Source organism: Numenius arquata, chromosome 10, assembly GCF_964106895.1.
Source record: "Numenius arquata chromosome 10, bNumArq3.hap1.1, whole genome shotgun sequence".
Lineage (NCBI taxonomy): Eukaryota > Metazoa > Chordata > Aves > Charadriiformes > Scolopacidae > Numenius > Numenius arquata.
The window spans coordinates 27,486,104-27,508,077 of NC_133585.1; the positions used below are offsets into that span (position 1 = coordinate 27,486,104).

The window sequence follows — 21,974 nt, forward strand, 5'->3', positions numbered from 1 at the left end:
TAAACCTTATTAGGTATATTTATATTCTGTTTGCAGTAACAGTGCTGTGGCAAATAGCTTTCTACAGAGCTGTAACATCTTATTAATGGAAACAGCAGTTAAGACATGAGCTGCAGTAACACTCATATGAGATTTTATTTTTAAATAGGGAATTGAAGAAGTGGTTTAAAGGGACTCTGCCAACTCATTCAAGCTACTTCTGACGTCCTATCTTTTTCCTCCACCTTCTTGAACTACACTGATCTCTTTGGGTAGATAAATTTTCTTTTCTGACTTGTTTGGTCAAACCATTTCCATCACTTTCTTAGGTCTTTTTTTTTCTTTTTTATTTTTCTCTTTTCCCTGTCAAATAGGAGACATTGATCTATTAAATTTGGCATTAATAACATGGACACTAAAATGTTATACCACCACATTGTGTTCTCTGCCCTCTATTATATCATCCTGCAGTAGTAATGCTAGTCATGGAATCATAGATTGGTTAGAGTTGGAAGGGACCTTCAGGATCATCTAGTTCTAACCCCCCTGCCATGGGCAGGGGACATGTCCCACTAGAGCAGGTTGCTCAAAGCCCCATCCAGCCTGGTGTTGAAGACATCTCTGGATGGGGCATCCACAGCCTCTCTGGGCAGTGGATGTTCCAGTGTCTCACCACCCTCACAGTAAAGAATCTTGTCTTCATATGGTGTAGATATTTCTTGTCTTTCTCTAGTTCTTTTCTACTGTTCTGGGTTTTTCTTTCTTCTTCATTGTGCCATGTGAGTTAAATAGGATATTCAGTCTTACACCTGGCACTTGAGCTGTCTGTCCCACTAGTGTGTGTCTGAAAATGATAAGGTTTTAACCAGAGTTAATTGTGGGCATACACAGAGCAGCTTTGTATGATGCCCAGGCTGCTTCCTTCCGAGGCCATTTAGTTTCATTACTCTGCATCTGTGGCCTTGGCCCTGGAATGTCCTTTCCACAGAGCACAGGTGACTCGGGGCCAGACAGGTCCTACCATGTGTAGCGTGTGCCTCTCAGCTGTAGGGTGCCTGGGGGTAAGCGTAGGGTTAAGTGCAGTTAGGAAGATTACCTTCCTAAAGGCTGCGAAATGACACTCAAGAATTAAATGTTTTAGTGTTAAAAAAAAAGTATATGTATTGGCAAAAAAGACTTACTTTTTTATATGGTTCACGTATCGAACTATGAGGCACCACTGTTCCCCTGTGAACCTGCAGTAAAGGAAATTGTAGTTCCTGTTGAGTTGTGCATAACAATTTCACTCAAATCCTGCCAATAATGACAAAATATTCATTTTTGACCCAGGTGTTCCAGAACTTGCCAGTGTATCTTTTCCTCTTCTTTAATGTAGTCCTGCTACATTATTATTGAAAGTTTATTAAATTTATTAAATTCTAAGAGAGTTCAGTTTGATACCAAAATAAAAGGAAATGAAAAAGAGTTTGGAATGTGTTCTGTATGTAATGCTATCGAAACCTTAGTGTGCTGCTTTAATTTGCTGCCCAGTCACATGTACCTCAATGCTGCCTGTACTTGCTGCTGCGTTTGGGTACCTACCCATGAGGGAAGGGCTCAGCCCCTTGGTTTGGCTTTGCCATTTTCTTCTGTCTGTTACTAGCTTTTGTTGCTATGAGGACTGTCTTGGATCCTCTCCCTGTCACTGTTACAAATCTTAGTGTCTTCCATACGTATATCCCAGGATAAGATGGGTTTTTTTGTCAGTTAGGTTGATGGTTGGACTAGATGATCTTGAAGGTCCCTTCCAACCTAGATGGTTCTATGATTCTATGAAGGGCTGAAGCTTTGCGCTAGGGCTCAGGAATGGGAAGAGGAAAACTTGTGCCAAGTACTGCCAGAGAGGTTTCCTTCAGAGTTGGGCTGGTTACTTGTCACTTCAAAGTGCTCCAGGCCAGACAGTCTTCCTTGGAAATGCAGACCAGCAAGAGAGATCCCTCAAGCCCGGTGCCATACAGAGTTGACTGAAATTGCACGTGCTTGATGTTAAATAATTTGTTGTTTAGTGGAGCTAGCGTGTACTATTTTAAACTCAAGTGGAGATGTATGTGCTCTTCTGTACTAGTCCTGTAAAGAATACTGGCAGTGACTTTCAGTCTTGTCTCTGAGTTGATATAAACTTGAGTAATTGGTCTGGTTGTTACTACTGCTGCTTTTGAGTGTGGTCTGACCTTGCATTTCAATACATGGCTATGCATTTACCTTTTGAAAGGGTCTTACTGTTGATTTTATAGAGAACTCTCCCTTCATATTAATGGTAAATGCAACGAATGGTTTGCAAACACGTACGAATCTGAACTTGGAGTATTATAAGGACATCTAAATGTTTTCATGTTTTATTAGGTTTTTTTTTTAAGCTGACTTCACATAGTCTGGTATCTGTTGAAGCACAAAAGGAGCAAATACTAAAAAAAGTTATACAATAATAGTGACTCATAAACGTTTCAAATAAAAAATGAAGAGCCTATCTGTATCATGTGTCAGCACTAATGTTTATTTGTATCATTCCTCTAAGGATCTCGGAGTGCTTTTTAAGCAATGAATTAATTTTGACAATGCCCTGTGAGGTATGTAGGCAATATTATCCCTCTTGATAGAAGGGAGTTGGAAGCACAAAGTGTTTAAATTCTACAGGGTCATGCTACTAGGTATGTTTAATTACAAATTGGAGCAGTTGATTCAATTTAGTACCAGATTGTTTAAGCTGAACCAGAATCACAAATAAAAGCCCCAGGATTTTACTTCTAAGGTTATTTTTCAGGAGAAAACTGCAAATAGAGAAATCGACAAGTGTAAGTCCTCCCTCACTGACGTGGATCATCTGAATGATTATAGCTTAATTTGTGGTCTTCCTGATATTTTTTTTCTTCTTTTGCCTGTAATGAGTGTTTAATCATCTGCCATGGATGGTTTCTGACATTTTGGAGAAAGGGAATTAAAAATTGCAAACTAGTGTACCCCTGGACCAGTTGTGAAGTATGACTTCTGCACATGACTGGCTGAATACCCAAAGCATAAAATTTGTCCAAGATTGTTGTCTTAGTACCTGTTATATGCTTTAGAATATTAAAAAAAGAACCCAAAACAAACAGGAATCTTCCATGTGGATCAGGAAGGAAGGAAGAAAAGAAGTTTGTTTATGGCCAAAATATCACTGTCTAGTATCACCACCGTAGAACCATCTTGTGTCTCTCCTTACCACCTTTCCAGGTACAGAATTTCTCCTGGAAGTGGAATTGCAGTGGATTTTAACTAAAAAATTTCATGTCTCTAGGTGATATCAAATCAGGATTGGTAGCCACTGATGCAGCTGAAAATAGATGCACAGTGTCCTTCTAAGTGTATTGGTTCTTGCCAGCTACTGCTTTGGTCTTTGTGCATTGTTGAAACGACCAGGAGAACAGCTGAGGGCTTTCTGGTACTCAAGTTATTTCTCTTGCATCAGTGGTCTGGCAGGCTCACCTGCACTGTAAGCGGAGCCTGGCCTGAGCCCAGGCTCTGGTGGGAGCGGATTTCTTTGAGACAGGAGGTAAGTTTAGTTAGGGAGGAAAGACAGAAATGTAGCTCTCACTCTGCACACAAAATCTGCATGGGGAGGAGGGGACCATTAAGTTTCCTCCCAGCCTTCTGGTGCAGAAGTGGAGCCCAGATGCTTCTGTCTTTCAGATCTTAACAGCTGATTTACACTGTTTTATATAGCAAAGACTGTTTTGCACAGAAGAGATCTTCAAGTGTGCTTAAAAATGGAAGTCTAGATCCTCCTTCTTGGATTCAAAGGCAGGATAAAAGGGACCTTTCTGCATCTTTATCAGATTGAAGTCGTCAAATAGAATCAGTCTGTGTAAAAGAATGGCACATGTCTAACAAATACCAAAGAGACTTGATAAACCTAATAGGTTTTTTAAATATAATGATAGTAGGAACTATCTACATTAACTATAAATAACTATATTGACAAAAGATACCTGCAAGGACATCTCCTGTACTGAAACTGACCCCTTGTAGCAGGTTTGTATGTATGGTATAATGTGTGTATCTCTTGCCATATGAAAGTATCAGCTGCACTGCTTCAAACACAAGTAGAAAATCCTGATTTAATTCACACTTGTTGAAGAATCGTTTTAAGTAATACTCACTCTTGCTTTCAGCTATGATCTCTGGCAATAGGAGCTGTTTGGACTTGTGCCTCTCTTTTTACGTTCAAAAAAGGAATGCTGATGAGGAAGAGGTGTTAAAATATGTTACTGTAGTTTACAACTGTCAACTATAATGTTTTATTTAGCTGTTATCTATTCAGATGCTCCCTCCGCAACATGGAGTGCCATATGCCATTGTCCCTGTTAGTAAGCAAGTCAGCAAAGGTTTCCCAGTCTGCATTTGTTTTTGTATTTGGGCCGCTGAGGAGCTGCGGTCCAGTGCCATCTTTTATTGATAGGGCCAGCAGAGGAGGAATCTAATGAAATTATCAAAGCTTTGAATTAATTATGAACTTGAATAAGAAAGCTAAGCTCTCTAGAGCCAAGGATCTCATTACCCATTCATTTTCATTGCATCCTCTTATGGAGCAGAAGGCAGGTTCAGCTACAGCTCCTACCCAGATTTTGGACTTTATTCAAACTTGCTAAACTCGCTTGCATCCACTTATTATTAATCTGTGGCTGGAAGTGTCCAGGGTGATTAATTTGACTCTGCTCTAAATCTTCATGTAAATGGTAGATTTCCCTCCTCCCTTTCCTCTTACCTTTGCTGTGTGGCTTTTCATCATCAGACTGGCTGCCATACAAGAGTTTCTGTTCTTTCTTGGTAATTGAGGAAAGCTGTTCAAGACTCAAGTTTTAACCTTCTGGAATTTAATGAGTTAATGTTAAGAAATAATACTGCTACCTTATATTTCCTGGATATTTAGGTAAGCACAAACACTTCTAAAGTCATTATAAAAATTGTTTATTTTCTTATTTTAAAGGACTATAGAGTAAAAAATAATTATTAGACATTTTGGCCTCAGAAGTGTGGGGATTTTTGTTGTTTTCTTTTGTTGTTCCTATTTTAAATTTTTTGGTCAAACTACAGAAACTTCTGAATTTTTCAATACTTTGTTATGATGAACAGTTAAATTAGCTTGCTTGCCTGATTAATATTGCATTAAAAATTGTTAAAAGTCTGTGAAAATGCAGTGTTTTAGTTAAATCAAATTAATTTATTTTAATTAATAGGTCAATATGTAAAAATGCTTCTGGCAAATTGGAGCAAAAGCAGTGAGACTAAGCTTCTGTGTAATATTCCTAGTTCTCGTGTATATTCCTCTTAATTCTACTGGCAAGGATTTTCTCCTCCTCCTGCTTTTGTCCATTTCAGCACATTATTTATGAATGCATAAACTAGAACCTATCAGTCTTCATAAGTTACAGGCCACTGGCAATTTTTTAAGCAGTGGCTAACTGCCTAATGGTCTCTGTGTATGTGTGTATTTGGAGAATCTAATAGCTTGCTGGATGGGGGAATAACATTTTGTTCTTGTACTACAGCTGTTTTACCATTGGTGATATTTATCTTTTTCTCTCTTCAGGCAGCTGCTATATTTAATTCTGCTTTTGGAAGTTTTTTGGTAAGTAATGCAGTATTTCTAGCAAGTGCTTTGATAGTCTTATTTTTAACAGTATCGTTGGTGTGTTTGTATTTTTCATATTAGTGTTGGTGGAATTGTGCTATTTAGCTGGCAAAAATTTGAATAATCTTTCAATTTATGTCACCATGCCATTAAATACAGATATTACAATTTCTCTTCTTTTTGCTAAACTCTTGAGAAAAGTAGTGAATAAATTGTCTCTGCTCATGGTAAATTAATAATGTGTAAACACATCTTAATTTTCTCCTTAATGGGTTAACAGAATCTATTATTATGTAGATGTTTCAGACATGGGCATCAATATATTGATTTTTCTAATAAGGCCCATCAAATACTCATTATTTTCTATCAAGAGGCCATGGATTTTGAAAAGAAAACATGACCCAGCTGATCAGAGAGTAGATGCTAATTTACTCAGTGACATGTCATTTGTTTAGCATATTTCACTGTCAATGAAGCCACTCAGTGTCTCTGAGGAACACACTAAAATAGCTGGATATGGGAAAACAATCAATCCAGCTGGAAATATAACCGTTTCTGTAAAAAGCAAACCCAGTATTTGTGGACCCGATTGCCTACAAAGATTCAGAAAGGACACTGTAAAGAACAATAAATAAATAAATAAATAAATTTATGAAGAAAGGAAGAATAGATTTCTTTTATTGATGTTGTTTAGAGAGACATTAATGAATATTAAATACAATTTATTTTATATGTAGGCAAGCTACTGGATTTTTTTTTAAAATAAATGAAACGTTTTATTGAGGTAGGTAGCTAATAATTGAATTTGTTCTTTTTTTACTAAAATTTTGGATATTTAGCAGTGTGCGTTTGTGATTCCAATCTTGTGTTCCCAGACGGAGGACTATGATGTCTAACATGAATGAATGAGAAAAGAATTCAAATTAAGAAGCTTAAAATCAAAACTGAAAGTACAAAATATCTCACTTCACGCATAATTTGTTTTATAAAAAGGTGGAGTTTAAGTATGTAAAGCTGTACTGACAAGAGAGAAAGTTGCATGGCGTTTTGAAGTTGTGCGTTGTGCTGCTGCTTTTTTGAGGGACCAGGTTAGGAGGCTGGATGTAAGTTTTTGTGGGCATAGGTGACCATTCACGTTTTTAAAATAACAGTTCCCAAATACTTGCTCCTTTTTGTCACCTAACACCTCCTCCTCCAATGGGAAGAAGGTACTTTCTGCCTCAGTGTTAGAGCAACTCTGCAGTCTGTGGGTGTGTGTGGCATTTTCTCTTGTGGCTTGGCATGAGCTCCAGTTTCTCTGCTGTCCCTAGCTTTCAGTTCAGCAGGTTTCCTCCAATACCCAAAGGCCTCAGTTCAGCTCTCATTAGGAGAATGTCTTTTGACTTCAGATAAGAATTTAGGTCCCAGAGCATCTGACTACAATGCCGGCTCACAGTAAAGCAACATAAACATATTTTTATTTCTAAAAACCTGTTTGTAGCACTTTGAAGAAGTCTCATAGTTTGTGTGTTCGTGTAATACTCCTGATTTTGGTTTTGATCTTAGTTCCATGAACTGATGATTAGAAAGTTCCATTTACATATAATTACCTCAATTCACTTTTTGTTCACTTCAGATTTTTCTTTTTCAATTTTGGCGCAGCATTGCAGTAAACATTATTGTTAAAAAAAAAAAAAAAATCCCAGGAAAGACTTTTCAAAAATATCAAAGAACAGCAAGATTGAAATCCCATAGCTGATTTTTTTTCTAATTACTGATTTTTGTAAAAATACAATTTTAAATAAAGTGGCCACTAGTAAGTCACACACACACGCATTTAGATGCTTCTTGTGGTATCCTAGTTATGTAGGGAATATATATGTGTGACAGAAAATAAATCACAAATATGTTCACTGAAAGCTTTACTCTTCCAAACTTTTTCAGTTACGAAGCTGATAGGATGAACCTTATGACTGAAAATGCAATAGAGTGATAGTGGGCCAGGGTCTATAATAAGTAGCCAGAATTGTTTACCAGTTTCACAGTGCTGTAGTTCTACACGGCCTTTAATTGAGCGGCTCCTGAACGTCACTGCCAAGTGGTCACTTCACTTTGTGAGTTTTCTGTGAACAACTGGCAAAGCATTAAATAGATATACACACATACTTGTTCGAAGTCAAAACTGTTCTATAAAATATGAAAATAATTGGCCCGTTTCTGAGAAGATAACGGAAGGTTCTGGTGGTGGTTTTGGAAATCCATCAATTCATATTGGTGCCTAACTTATGGGCTCGTCTATAGGTGGAGATCCTATTTACTGTGCCTTTAAGTCGTGATGAATCTAAATCACATTTGCGTTTTTCTTATTAGTGTCTGATGATGTGCTATCTGTGGATAGGCTTAGATGCAGTTATATGCTTTTGTGACCATAACCATATGTGTGACCTGGAGGTAATTTGGAAGGATCTGACTATTGGCAAAGCTGCAGGTTTTCTTATGTTCCCTGTCTTACAATGTGTAGCACATGGGCAGGTTGCTGCACTCACGTGTAGCCCTGACAAAGCCAGGAGTACATTGTCTGTTCTCAGACTATGCCCTGTGGGCTAGTGCCTGTGTATGATAGTGTGAAGCAAGCTGATTTAAAAGAGCTGAAAGATGGGCTATGCTTTTAACTCTTTTTTCCTTTTTAAGATTAGGAAGTGGTCCTTGAGAAGTTACAGTGTGGAACAAAATGTCTGCAGGAAAAGACTCAGTGTAATGTTAGAGTGATGTTGATATGAGCTTATTCAGATGAAAAGGAACACATTGTGAAATACAAAATGCAGAAATGCCAAATATGTCTTGATGAGCAGAAATACACTTAGGTTAAGCATCTGGAGATGTTTTCACTGGTAAAAAGATTTACAAAAACTACCAACCAGCCGCAGAGTGATTCCTTTTAAACTCCACCAAAGCCCATATTCCTGTAAATATGCAGGAAAACAATGCATGGAATGATACAGTACGTATTTACACTTAGTTTAATAATGTCCCAGGTCTAATAAAAACACAGTGTTTTAAAGAACTAATTGTTACAGAAAAGTGTTTTTATGTAGCTAGATTAGTAATAACTAACGGTAGATGAATTCAATTTACATAAATATTCTCTTGGCTGGAATTTAGAATCATACCACAGAGGATTGCTTTGAGTTGGGTAGTTAATATCATTATCTCCTCCCATCATTTAAACCGTTTGGTTTACAATAATTGTGGAACATAAGTGATTTCAGTTTTTCCTTTTAGTGGGGTTTTAATAAAATCTGATAGTGTTTTACTAATACTGGGTGGTTGGTTATCAGCAAGGTTGCTACTCTAAAGCATGCAAATGCATACTAAGATCTGCTGAGATAAAAAGCTCTGAGGTAGCTGTTTCCACTTTTCAGAGAGGATACTTTTGCCCCCAAAGGCTAAAGAAATTGTCTGGAACGTTAAATATGGATCCGCTGAGATTTTTAACATTGTATGCATTATCATGCTTCCTAAGCATTTCTATTCTGCTTCTAAAAGTTGTGCTGCAACAGAAGAATAATGCTTGTTAATGTCCAAAGCGCAGAGCAGTAGGCAGGACCCTGCAAAACATGCTGTGCCTGGTGGTTGTTCCATGGTGTTTGCCTGGGTGGCTCAGCTCCTTTGACTTTAAGTTCACCAAGGCATAGACTGTCATTGAGGCTGTTCTTGCACTGAAGCAGAGACACGTGCTCGGTTGAGAGCTAATCTCAATTTGCAGTGACAATATAATGTCATGTGCATGGAAAGAGGAGAGGGCCTAAAGTCTAGAAGAGGATGTCCTCGCAAAAAGCTCTGCACTGCTAGACTAGAAACAGTATTGTCCGATCTCTTTCTGCCTCTCATTAATCTCCTTTCTGCTTGAGACAGAGGGCTTGGAAACACATAAGAGTATCCAGCTTGTGATGTGGGTCAATGTTGTCCGTTTCTTTGGTGCCTTGGGGGTTATGAACAGTAAGAGTGAAAGGAACAGCCATCAGCTTCACCTTAAACAAAGAACTGTAACCAAGATCTGAAAGTCTGTGGTGACAGGAAATCAAGAGGAAAAGAGAGGATTCAGAGGACTCTGCTCTGTTGACCATTGCATTCCTGAGAAAACAGAGCAGAGGACAGCCGAAAAATGAAGGTGTTCGTTGAGACTTCTGATGCTGTCTTGGATTAGCTTTGCTTCCTCTGTTGAAACCTACGGGATCAAATAAGGCATGTGTCTAGGTTACATAAATCAATCTGAAGGAAAGAAGGATCTTATTCCAGGTGTCCAGCATTTCATTAATCTCCTTTGTCCAAATTTAAGTATATATGATTTTGTTGTTTTATCTGACCATCTTTTGAAGGAGACAGAGCTGATTCATATTCTTCAAAAACTCAAATAATTTTTGAAGCAGCCGCTTGGCTAATCAAATCAAGGCTAGTGTTTTTATTTACGTCGGCTTCCAAATGAAAGCTAAAGATAGCAGGGAATATGAAAGTTAGCTTCTCACATATACACAAAGCCTCGTTGGTTAATGAAAATGTATGGAATTCTTATCTACTCTGCTTTAGCAGGCATAATGATTTACACAGCCTGACAGCACTAGTGCAGAAAGTAAATGCATTAGTCATAGTGTCCATTTTTCTTGCAAATTTGTGACACAGATTTAATTATGGGAATGACCAGCAACTTACAAATCTAATTTTGGTAGGCTGAGCCAACTTTTTTATTTTAATAACAATGGATTTTTTAGCAATGATTTCATTACTATTTAAAGAAATCCACCCGTATGGAAATAACCAATTGGCTGAATTTATTTACTTTGTTTTACCTTAATGGATGTTGAATGGCTTAGGTTTATTTTGATTTTTTTTTTATTATCACTTTTTTAATCTTAGTTATTTCTAGGATGAATATCTTTATCTGGCTTAATTATTGTGAGCACAAACATTGTAAATATTTTTCTAAAAACAGGCAAATGTTTGTATACCCCTTTGTTCCCTCTTAATTGTTCCTTTGCAGTATGAAAAGGGGCAGAACAGTCATCTGGGATTCCCTTTTTACTGTGCTAGCTGTTTACAAGAAAATCTTGCCAGGAAAGCCCGTTCACAACAGGTGCTGAATTCTAGATTCAGTCTTCTTTAATTTCAAAGCGGAGCTGCTTTATGGTGTGGCACCGCACTCCTTGAAGTGGTCCCCTCTTCTGTGAAGCAGCACAGTGGTGCTGCTGGTCTGTGCTCCAAATTTGATTTGGGTAGTTCTCAAAACCCTGAGCAAGTTCTCCGTTCTCCCTGTTAATCAGCCACTTGGGAAGCCACCTCAGCCTTGAAGGATGGGGTTTTTGCATGAGTGGAAGGGGATGGCAGATCTCGGCAGCAGCGAGTCTTTGGACCAGATATTATGTACCTGGCAGGAAGAGTTTGGATTCCATGGAATTGAAATCATCTTGGGAGCCACTTATGTTGCCTTACTATAACTTTCTCTTATTCTGTGGCTGGTGCTCACTTCTCTCGTTGTTATTTAACATCCTCATTTTGATTTCTGCTAGCTTGATCTGAAATCTCAATGCAAATTTGGGCATCATTAGCTGTTTACAGATCTGCCAAGTAACACTTTTAAAGTCTGCAGGCCTTCACACTCTTACTGCATATTTGTGCTTCCAGTGTATAGCATGCTCAGTTTAATACCTTAAGTTTGAGTTAATTTGTACTACTTTGGTACAAGCAGGGCAGAGTAACAAAGTTCACTGTGACAGAGACTTGTTAGTGCAAGCTTAAGAAAAGAGTCCTTGATAGAGGTGATTATTTTAAGGGATGACTAGGCATGTGCACCCATCCCAGTATATTTATTAATTCTCTCTCTGAATCTGCTTGTCTATGAGTAATGCTGAACTCCTTTAAAATAAAAAAGGGGGAGAGTATAAAGTGTGATAATCAGAAAGTTAAAAAGAAGTAAATGAGATTTTGCTCCCAAGGGACTGAGAGAAATCAGGTAGGGGCATAACTGGAAATCTGAGTATTGTAACACCTACTGTGTGGTCTATCTGATAACACAATTGATTTAAAGTGGCAAATGAAGCTACTGATTTACACGACCAGCCAGTGCAGGCTGTCTGAGAACCAGTTAACAAATAACAGCCTTGCTGTTGGTTATTTTTGCAACCTTAGGGAGAAGGAGAATAGGTAATGGTAACCAAGAGGAATGAAAATGTTCTGTTAAGCTCTCAGAAAAGAGTATCCTCTAGAAGGCCAATGGTCCCTGTATTTTTTTTTTCAATGGCTAAGAGTAAAATGCATTGAAATCTACATAATAATAAAAAATTAAACTATTAGCTGTCAAATGTTTATAAATTATGTGGGCTGTAGCTGGTCTGAGTGCTTTCCTAGTTTTCCAATTAGCTTTTTGCTACTGAGCATTTAATTCATCTCTCTTGGTCTTATGGGACTCAAGCAGCCAATTCTTCCAAAAAAAGTTTATTTAAAGGTAGCAATAAGTAGGTCACTAAATGTATCTCTCTGTATTCTCTTTGCATCCCCAAAATAATTAACCACTATCTTTTTAAAGATAAATATATTGGGTATTCTGCTTTTTCCACTTCCTCATATGACAGGTAGCTAGGTAAGATTTTTTCATGTGCCTACTTTTTTTTGGTCAGCAACCCCATCTAGTGCTCTTGCTTGGTGTGGTACTTGGTGACTGCTTTTGAGACAGTACATTGAATCCCCCTCCCCATCATTATTGTTTTTATGGATTAACAGGATCTCGGAAAAAGAAATAGCTGAGGGTATATGTGCAGTAGCATCTCCTGAGTTAGTAAAACAAGCAGCAAAAGTGGAAGTTGCTGGAGAAGATTCAGAGGCAGAATTCAGTGTTTGTTGCAAATCAGAAAGCATGAGAGAGCAAGCACCTTCATTCTTCCAGTCCAGTTGTCATCTATGAATTGCAAAGTAGAAAGGAGTGAAGTTTCAGGAGCTAAAACTGGGCATTCAAAGTACCTTAAATTTTATGATCTGGCATATTTCTTCTGATCACATAGTATGGGGAAACTGGAAATGAAAGTGTTCTCAGACTGACGATGGTACAGTCATCTCTCTTGTTAATGGAAACTGAATACTGGAAATTTATAAAAAGCTTGATTCCATACTAAATGACTGCTAACGAATAAAAGAGTCAAAAGACTTTGTATCTTTGGTAACTATAATTTGGAGAACATCTAGAGGAGGAAATATGTGTGTTTAATATTATATAATCAGGCATTTTCTTGAATTAGTATGCAAGTCACATCTGTGCTGATACACAGTTTTAGCATAAAATCAGTTTGTTGTCTAAGATTACTTTTGTCATAACTTGTAAAATTCATCATTGTGCTCTTACTGTGAAAATACAACATTTTTGTCAAGAATATTTGTTTTGGACTCTGGTTTTCTGGTTCTGCTTACATTTTATTTATGGTCAGGACTTGAAAAAAACTATTGCACTAGAACAGAACTTGTGTGCAGATGATAATGTTGAAAAGATCTTGGTACTAGTTGGTGATGTTTTCTTGTCGTCTGTTTTGCAACAGTTTCCTGTCTTTTTATTCCAAGACAAAGAAAGTAAAATTATCAGGAAGAAGTATCACTAGTTCTCTTAAAAAGTAAGATCAAGACATCCAACTTCTAGTTAAGTCACTGCAGTTTGTATTATGGGATGATGTCATATCACTTCTTTAAATTAGTTTTGAAATGGTTGCATTGAAAAGCTGCTCTATTTGTTTCTGACAAATAGTTGGAGAAAGATTTGCATGCTTTGTTTAAAAAGGTGAAAATTTACACTACAAAACTTTGAACAATTTATTTGTAAAATGAGATTTAAAATTCTTGCAAATAATTATTTGTGTCTGTGGGAAACAAATGTTTGAATTTATCGGTTCTTTACGTTAGGTAGGTTGGTGCATGAAGGAGAAATTTGAGAAGGGAGGCGCTATGAAAGACAATTTGGTTTTTATTTTGCCCTCTCTGTAGTATCTTTTAATACTAGAAAAAGCAAAACTGCATTCCTCTAGGGCTGTGGTTGTACACAAACATGTAGTCATTTGGCCTGATTTAAGGGTAAATGTTCCCTGCAGAAAGATTTGGAAATGCACAAAATATATAATTTTCTTCCTCCCTTTTAAAAAATTCATCAAAAGGAAATGAAAATGTTTTTAGAATCTACTGTTAATGTTTTCCCACAAAGTTTTAGCTTCTGATTGAAATGGAGCAATGGTCTTTCCTCTGTGCTGCAGCTTTTAGTCACCTGTATGAGAAAAGTGTGCGTTGAGGCAGGGGGGAGTGGAGAGAAATCATCCCGTCATTTGGAACAGGGCTATTTAAACCCCTGTCTTCTGCTTCATTAGCACTTTGAACTAGTGCTGCTGCAAGGAGGAGTCATTTCACCTGGCATCTGTGTTTATTATAAAATACAATCTGGTATGCTGAGGAGTCCCCCACATGGATGCACTAATCCATAATGGAGCATGGAGCTCTTTCTTCTTCTGTGTCCACCAAATATGGATTCAGCGGCTAGCAAGAGTTCAATTCTAGAAAGCAGTATGCATGTTTCGTGACATCCCTTTACAAACAGCAATACCAATGCTGTATCTACACAAACATTCTTTTACTTTAAGTTGACTCTTTGGGAGAGGGAAAACATCCCAAACTCATTAATTTATTAAGCTTCTTCATTTTTGGCCCAGAAGAGGTTAAAGCTCTGCCCAGATTTGGATTTTTTTCTGTGGTTCTTCTCTATCTGACCTAGCAGTGCCTGTTCAAAACTCAGCAGTCTGCAAATTGGCAGTCCTCAGTCTCTTGGGGTAAAAACAAGAGGGACGTCATTATTACTTTAAGTTGAGTGGCTGGAAACCATTCTCCTTGCTGTCAGGGTGACAAATACTGTCTTTAATGGAAGTGCCAGAGGTTAGGTCAAAAGCTTTCGCAACTCAACTAGCAAGGAAGGCACGGTTATAAAACTGGAGCTTCCTTTGGAAATTTGTGTTTGTTTATTACTTATTGTTGACCTTTTAAAAGGCAGTTTTGGGAAGCCATCATGACCCTTCAGTGTGAGACAGCAATAGTTCATGAATTTTTTTGAACAACTGTACTTGTATCATTGCTGAGAGGCTCCTTTCATTATTATTTTTCTTTAGCTTCTTTCAAAGTATCAAAACAACACTCAGCTTTCATCCTTAATGATATATATTTGGAAATACTGGATGTTGTGCAGGAGAGGGAGAAATATTTTGGTTAGTGGTCTGTTATTAGCTGGTGTCTTATAACACTGTTCAAAAACCCAACCAATGAAACAAAAAGCCCCCAGAAACCACCCCAGCAAACCCCAAACCATCTTGGAGAGAATGCCTTCACCTGCCTTGAGGCTCAGGCTTGCTTATACAGTTTATGACCTTTCTGGCATGATACATGAGCAAATGCACGTCCCAGCATCTTCTTTCCTCCTCCTTCATTCCAATTCTCCACCCACATACTCCTGGTTGCTACTTTCCTGCAGTGATAAGCAGATTGCTTATTTTTTGCTTCTACTTTTTAAAGAAGCTTGTATCACCAAATTCATTTTCTAAAATATTTTCTGAAGGTACCTTCTTGGTCAACTCCAGAGTAAGTCTTGTTGCAAGAATGGTTATGTGATGTTCTTTCCCTGCTGGTTGGTGGAAGGTCAGACTAGATGACCGTCTGACTTTGTGCAGCACACTGAGTTTTTCACAGATAAAGTTGGGTCACACCCTGAAAAGATTGTATGTGAGCTCTGACAGGATGAAGCATTTGAAAATTTGCTATTTTTTACTTCCCAATAAAAAGAATTATTTTTAGTTGTATCTAAATGTGGTGACTGTTCCATATAGAGTAGAAAATTTTGTATGTTAATATGTGAAGATGGGATGTTGTTTCTACATTTATAAACCATGCTTCTTATTATCTTCTGGTTTTCAACCAATGTCTTGGAAGCTCAACACTGGACACTCATTGGATACCTTTATCATCCTGGTGTTTAACTTAAAATCTTACGTGATGAGGAACAGCTTTTTTGCCTGACATAAACCCACTGGATGAAAGCTGCATGTGGTTTCATGCCCTCTGCATACTCTTTATGTATCACTTTGTACTGTGGTATGATACCGGTGCTAGCGGTGATGCCCACCTGAGTGGGAAGGTCATTCTAGCTTCTTCCTCCTAATATTCTTGAGGTATGTGCTAATAGCCTGAAAATGCACACCTTGTCGTGCCTCATGGCTTAATTGTGGTCTAGTTTCTTTCCCAGATTTTACTACTGTATGGAAAGTGAATGTTAACTATTTGAAGGAGAAATATATTACATAGGATTAGATAACATGAATAATGTGAAAGCCAGAGGTTTTTTTTAAAAACTCAAACCTTTTAATAAAATGGAATGTCAAATATATGAGCGTGTCTTTCAAGAAATGATCAAAAAACATGTGAAAAGTTTCATATCCTTTTTAAAATCAAATAATTATCCACCATCATATAATTTTTTGTTAGATGGACAGTACAAAGATGAAAGAAAATTTTATAGATAACATTGCACTTCACAGCCAAGTGAAGCAGGTGTTAGAAATGCAGATTAAGTATATTGACTAAAGACTATATAAATTTGAAGTGAAAATGCCACTGCTCTACTTGCAGTGCCGTGCACATGTGAAGTTTGAGATAGTTAAATTATTGATTTTATTGTGTGATATAGTGCAGCAGTTAGGGAGATGGCCCTTGTGCATTTATGCTGTTTTCTTTTTTCCCCAGTAATCTTTTTAACAGTACATGATGAGCAGCTAACAGAATTTGCTTCATTGTGTAAGTTTTGCTGTGGAAAGAGAGTGCATAATGTGGCTATATGTATCCGTAATATAAGTTTATTTGCCAGTGAGGTGTTTTACAGGAATATGCAGTGCAAACAAAATTGTGGGTAAATAGAGTTTCTGCAGATGAATGTGACTCAATGTCAGTAGTGTTGCTATACAAATCCACAGACACTGGGAAATTTGTGGCTGATCCTTCAGCGCACTCCTGAGAAAGTGGTATAAGGTGTTAATTTACAGGTCATTCTTTTCTCGACTTCATAGGCTTTGTATGGACATAATGCTTCATGATACACAGGTGCCTTACTGGTGTGGGTGGTGTGAAGCTTGTTAGGGTTTTGGTAGGAAGGCTTTGGGAGAGGGGTGAGAGGGTATTTTCTTCCAGCAACTCAGTAACCTGCTAATAAACTGTACTAGCCTGTGAATTTAATTTTGTCATGACTTATCAGATGCCTGGAGCTAGTAATCAATCTGTAGGAGGTCTAATTCTCAGATAAATTAGAATTGGGAGTGGATTGGGAGATAGAATCTCTTAAAGAAAGTGAGGAGCAGTACTGAGGCCCTCGCTGAGCACGAGACAGTCAGTTTTCATCTCTCTCTGGACTGTTGTGAGAAGAGGGTGGTAGGATCCCTGCAATAGCCTAGCATCTGGCTAGCAGGGGAGACAATAACAGGGACATGGTGCTGTCCTCCATCACCTAGAATGACTGCAAGGGAAGGACAGCTTTTGCAGGATTTTTTTTTTTTTAGTAAGACTTAGTCCATGGATCTGCTAGTTCTAAAAGTATGTTTTCATGAAAGACTTTTTTTTTTTTTTTTTTTTTTTAAAAATAGTCAATATTGTTTTGTCCATCAGCTCATGGGGTGTGGTATTTGCATTGGCAGCAGTTCTGCTCTGACTGGAGGAGCTAGTCCATAGTCTGTAAATATCCTGTGTATGACTGAGAAAGCTTGGTTGTAATGAGTGGAACAGATATTCAAGTGTCTGTCCAATGCTTCCTGGGAGATAGACAGCATCCGGCTGGCAAACCAGTCGTTTGAAATGTGAAAAGGCTATAAATGGTTGTGTTTTGCATGTGCCTACTTTATTTTTTTTCTGTAAGAACAACAAACAAATTCTGGATGTTTCACTGTTTTCCATGTACCTCTATCCATAGGCACCTAGACTTAGCTCTATTTCTCTCTCATTCCTGATAACTGCTGCCTAGAGACATGCATCTTTGTTCCTTCAGTGACGGTCATTGTATCTTTCCCTGTGCTACAGAACTGAATTCCCTACAGTGGGTGCAAAATCATATGAAGTCATATAAAGTCCCCAGAAAGACCACTTGGTGCATTCATGATACAGATAATGCACTATAAGTAAGTAGTTAGCAAAATAATAATATAAATTTTACTCTAACCTTAACTGGTGTAAGAAAGACTTTTTGGTCATTGTCTTTGAGAAACAGCCGCTATCCATCTTCCTTATTTTGCAAGCCAATTAAAGCGGAGCAAAAGACCACAGATAGTTCATTTTACAGACCGTGTAGTGTCCCAGACAAAGAACTGTGACATGAATTCATGTGTAAAATGTATTTATCACTATTGCTTTCCATATTTTTAGTAGGTAGTTAAAATACAAGCTAAGAGCATCACTGTAACACAAACAGCTTGCAAAATAATAAAATCTAGTTGAAGCCTAATATTTATAGAGTACTGCCTTATTGCTTAGTTTAGTCGCTCAGTTACTAAAAGTACAAGTATTGTTCTGCTGCGCTTTTTTCTCTCTTTTTTTCTTCTTTTTTTGTTGCCTTTTTATTACAGTGTAGGCTTCCCAGCAAAGCTGTCCTGTCTGCTGTTTTGTCTTCCAGTTCCAAAATCTGATCAATGTGTATACATATTCAAGGCAGAGAGCTAAGACAGAATTTCATCGTTACTATCTCAGTTTGCTTACCCTGAAGCAGGGTTAGTGGGGGACTGGTCCTCTCCTCATTCATAAAGATCTGTTAAAATGGGATATGTCACTCCACAGACATTTGGAAAAATATATTATCAGAGTCTTACTACATCAAGCTGTGGTATAATTATTGCACCATAAATGCTTGCAAAGCATTATGCTGGCTCCTTTTTTTTTTATTTTTCAATCTGATTTCTCTTAACTCTTGGGATTAAAATTGATATGCTAATTCAGATAACAGCACAGTCCAGTGCCAGCTGAACTTCTATTGAGAACATCTTGAGCCAGTATTATCAAATAATATACAGAAAATTATGTCATCTGTAATATATGGGAGGAGGTATAATTTGTTTTATTTGCTGTTGGAATTATTTTAAAGGCTATTAAAAACCCTTTACAGCCTCTTCCAGAGAACTGTTATGCTTTCTTTTTAGGGCAGAAGAGGCCGTAAGTGATAGAATAAACACTACGATTTTATCAGTCTGTTTCATAAAGCTCTTTAAACACCCTAGATTAGCATGGTATAGGTTAAGCCTTCTAGGCATATGTTTTGCCGCAGTTGTAGTCACTGTCTCTTGCCTTTCCAGATAAATTTTTGGTTCTATACTTGGTGCATGGATTTCTTAAAGCCCTGTCAAAGTACAAAGGAGTTTCTTCTGCTTTGGAGAACTAGTAAGTGGGAGATGGAGCAGTCATCGGAGTTTAGTCGAGCACTGATATGTTTAAGCAGATTAAACAGAGGTTTGTGACAGAGAAGGGTTTTGGGACAGGAGAGCCCTGGAGAGTGGAAGATCTAAATTAAGATAATATATTGGAGAAGCGTAAGGGAGAGAGGATCGGCAGATCTCTGGGGAGAGCTTGGATTGTGCTAGCTTCGGTGCAGAAGAACAGCAAGTTCTGGGTCAGGCTGGACTGAGGTTACCCCGAGGCAGGTTACCTCTTTCAGGAGGAGGGTGCACACACCCCAGTCCCTCTGCATGGTAGCCGCACATCCTCTGCCTCTCTGTTGTTCTCGCTCCTGTGGTTTCTTGTCAGAAGTACAGGATGCCTCGTCCGTGTAATCATTTGAGAGACAACGCTAACATAACGTGTTTAAGCTGAGATGGGAACATAGCTCTTCAGGGTGTTAACACTGAGCAAAAGATGTTATAGTGATAAACTTTTGAATTAGATTTTTCCAGACTGATTCTGTTATAAATATCCCAATAGAAAAATAATTGTTTTATGACATTATAATATAAAGTTCTTGAGCTGAACTCATAGGGAGTTCAATTTTCATGGATAATCAGGCAGTAATCTTGTAGAGCCTTTGGACACTATCCTCCAGGTTTTACAGGGAATATCTTAAATCATGGTGAAAAGCTAATCAGTAGGACAAAGATGCTGAGACATGCCTTGCGCCGTTAGGATTCTCTTTCTGATCACTTATAAATTTATTGACTGAAATATTATTTCACTGGCTATTTAGCAGATTAAAGAAATATTTGGAGGTACTTCCCTGGCTTTATAAGTACTGGATTAACTTCTCTAATGCCTGAGTATCAGTCCTTGGGAACTGTGGTGCACGTTGAGTTGTGCATGCCTGGCATAGTGAAGGTGCAATGCATGTGTATTAAAAGCATGCGGACAAAAATGTTAAGCTTTTTCAGAAAATTATATTCTAAGAATTAGTGGTTGGTTATGAAAGGAAGATTTTTCTCACCTAATTGCTTTGAACTCTGAGCTTACTTCCATTCTAGAGCACAAGTATGGAAAATAGTTATGCTAAATTAGAACACAAATACACTTTTTACAGCATAAATATGCCCATAAATAGAGTTACTCTAGATTAGCTATTGTACAAAAGACTGAATTCAATCTGTATTACACAAATACTGCAAGCATCTCAAAAGGGGTATGTACTTTCTGTGCTTACCATTGGCACGTGCAAAAGGGTATTTTTGCACTGCAGTCCAGTAGTTGTGCACATAACTGACACTTTTACATACAGATCTATTAGATTTGCATTTAAGAGTTTATATATTGAAGTCAAGCATACGGCTTTATCTGCTTAGGCCGTAATTTCATACAGAATCTATGCTTACAGTAGCATCTTGTATAGACAGCATTACTATCAGGAGCTGGATTGCTGACTTCTTATCCCATTTTATAAAGTGTTGAACACACTGTACATGCATGAGTAATAGAGATGGGGAGAGAAGAAACCTTTTCAGTATCATTTTTATGATAATATCTTTTTGGAACCTGGGATTTTTTATTAGAAATACTCAGAGGTTTTATTGTGTGAATTACAGAAGAAACATTCCTGAAGTCCTTAAGAAAGAACCATTCTTTTCCTCTGCATCATGATAAATGTAGCAATTGTGTGTGTATACTAGAATAGATCATATTGAACATCCCCTGAGCTCCGTTTGCAGACAAGTCCTATCTCCACCATGACAAAATTCCCCTAAGAGTTTAAATTATTAATGCCCTGGAATCTGCGGGGTTCAGCAGATATGTTCAGCGTTATTGATGGCAAACTTTATCCCTTTATTCCTGAGACACATAATGAAATAGGGAGTCCCTCAAATAACTGCATTTCGTGTTTAGGCTAATTTTGTAGAGGCTAGTGGGCTTTGCCCTGATGTGTGTAAATACAATTTTTCTCTTTTACAGCAGATTGTGTGGTAGATGGGAATGAGACTGATTTGGCACTAATTTATGAATCCTTCTAGCATTCTCTGTGTGCTGCACCCTGTGCGGGCAAGATGCTCTAATTACACTTACTCTATATAATGAGAGCTTTTAATGACAATTACTGATTGTAGTTACGGATGTTTAGGGACCATTTTTTTTCTAGCTTAAGATGATGTATTGACTTTTACAAGAGAAGACTTTTATTTTCACTTTATGCAATATCTCTTCTTTCTCCCTCCCCCCAGCCTTCACAGCTGATACGCTGACTGGTGAAGCTGCTAAAGTGGAGCCACAGAGAATTATTGTTCAGTTAATTTAACTTCAGGAGATATAATTTTTCATTGTTTTTTATTTCTGAATTCAAATCTGCACATTCACATGTTCTTTTTCATAGCAATTTAGTATTTGGAGTGATGTTATACAACTTGCATTTGTTTTATATAACAAGATAAAACTCTACTTCACACTGAATATGTCACTGCCACGTTAAGCAAAAACATTTACAAAAGCTTCATTTTTCTCTTAATGCACTGGTATAAATGACACTTTAATATGAAGCTGTCGATTTTAAATAGAACTAGATTTAATCTTTGTTCCAGTTTTCAATTAGATTAATAGTGGCAAACAGCATGTCCACTCACAGTCCCAGATTACAAAGTTCCTTTACATAGGGCATGCTCACTTAGTTTTTTAGTAAGGCTGTGAGTGCACTTCTCATTGACTGTTGTCTTTAAATATAAATAGAGATTTGGACAGCTTCCAGTTTAGTGGTCACTTGAGAAAGTGAGCTGTCAATAATTGAAAGATCAGTTTAACACTTGTGAGGAAGAGACAGTTTAAAATATACACACACCCTGGCCTTTCACTTTCATGTACTGGGGGGTTTAGG

At 37.6% G+C, this 21,974-nt stretch overlaps 1 protein-coding gene across 2 annotated transcripts in view; it reads left to right on the top strand.

The window, feature by feature from the left end:
* Nucleotides 1–21,974, top strand: part of SLC10A7 (solute carrier family 10 member 7) — a 152,673-nt gene that overhangs the window by 47,304 nt on the left and 83,395 nt on the right. For both annotated transcript variants that reach the window (XM_074154789.1, XM_074154790.1), the window contains exon 5: nucleotides 5,585–5,623. In XM_074154789.1, coding sequence (XP_074010890.1) covers nucleotides 5,585–5,623 — 39 coding nt within the window. The remainder of the gene's footprint in view (nucleotides 1–5,584; nucleotides 5,624–21,974) is intronic.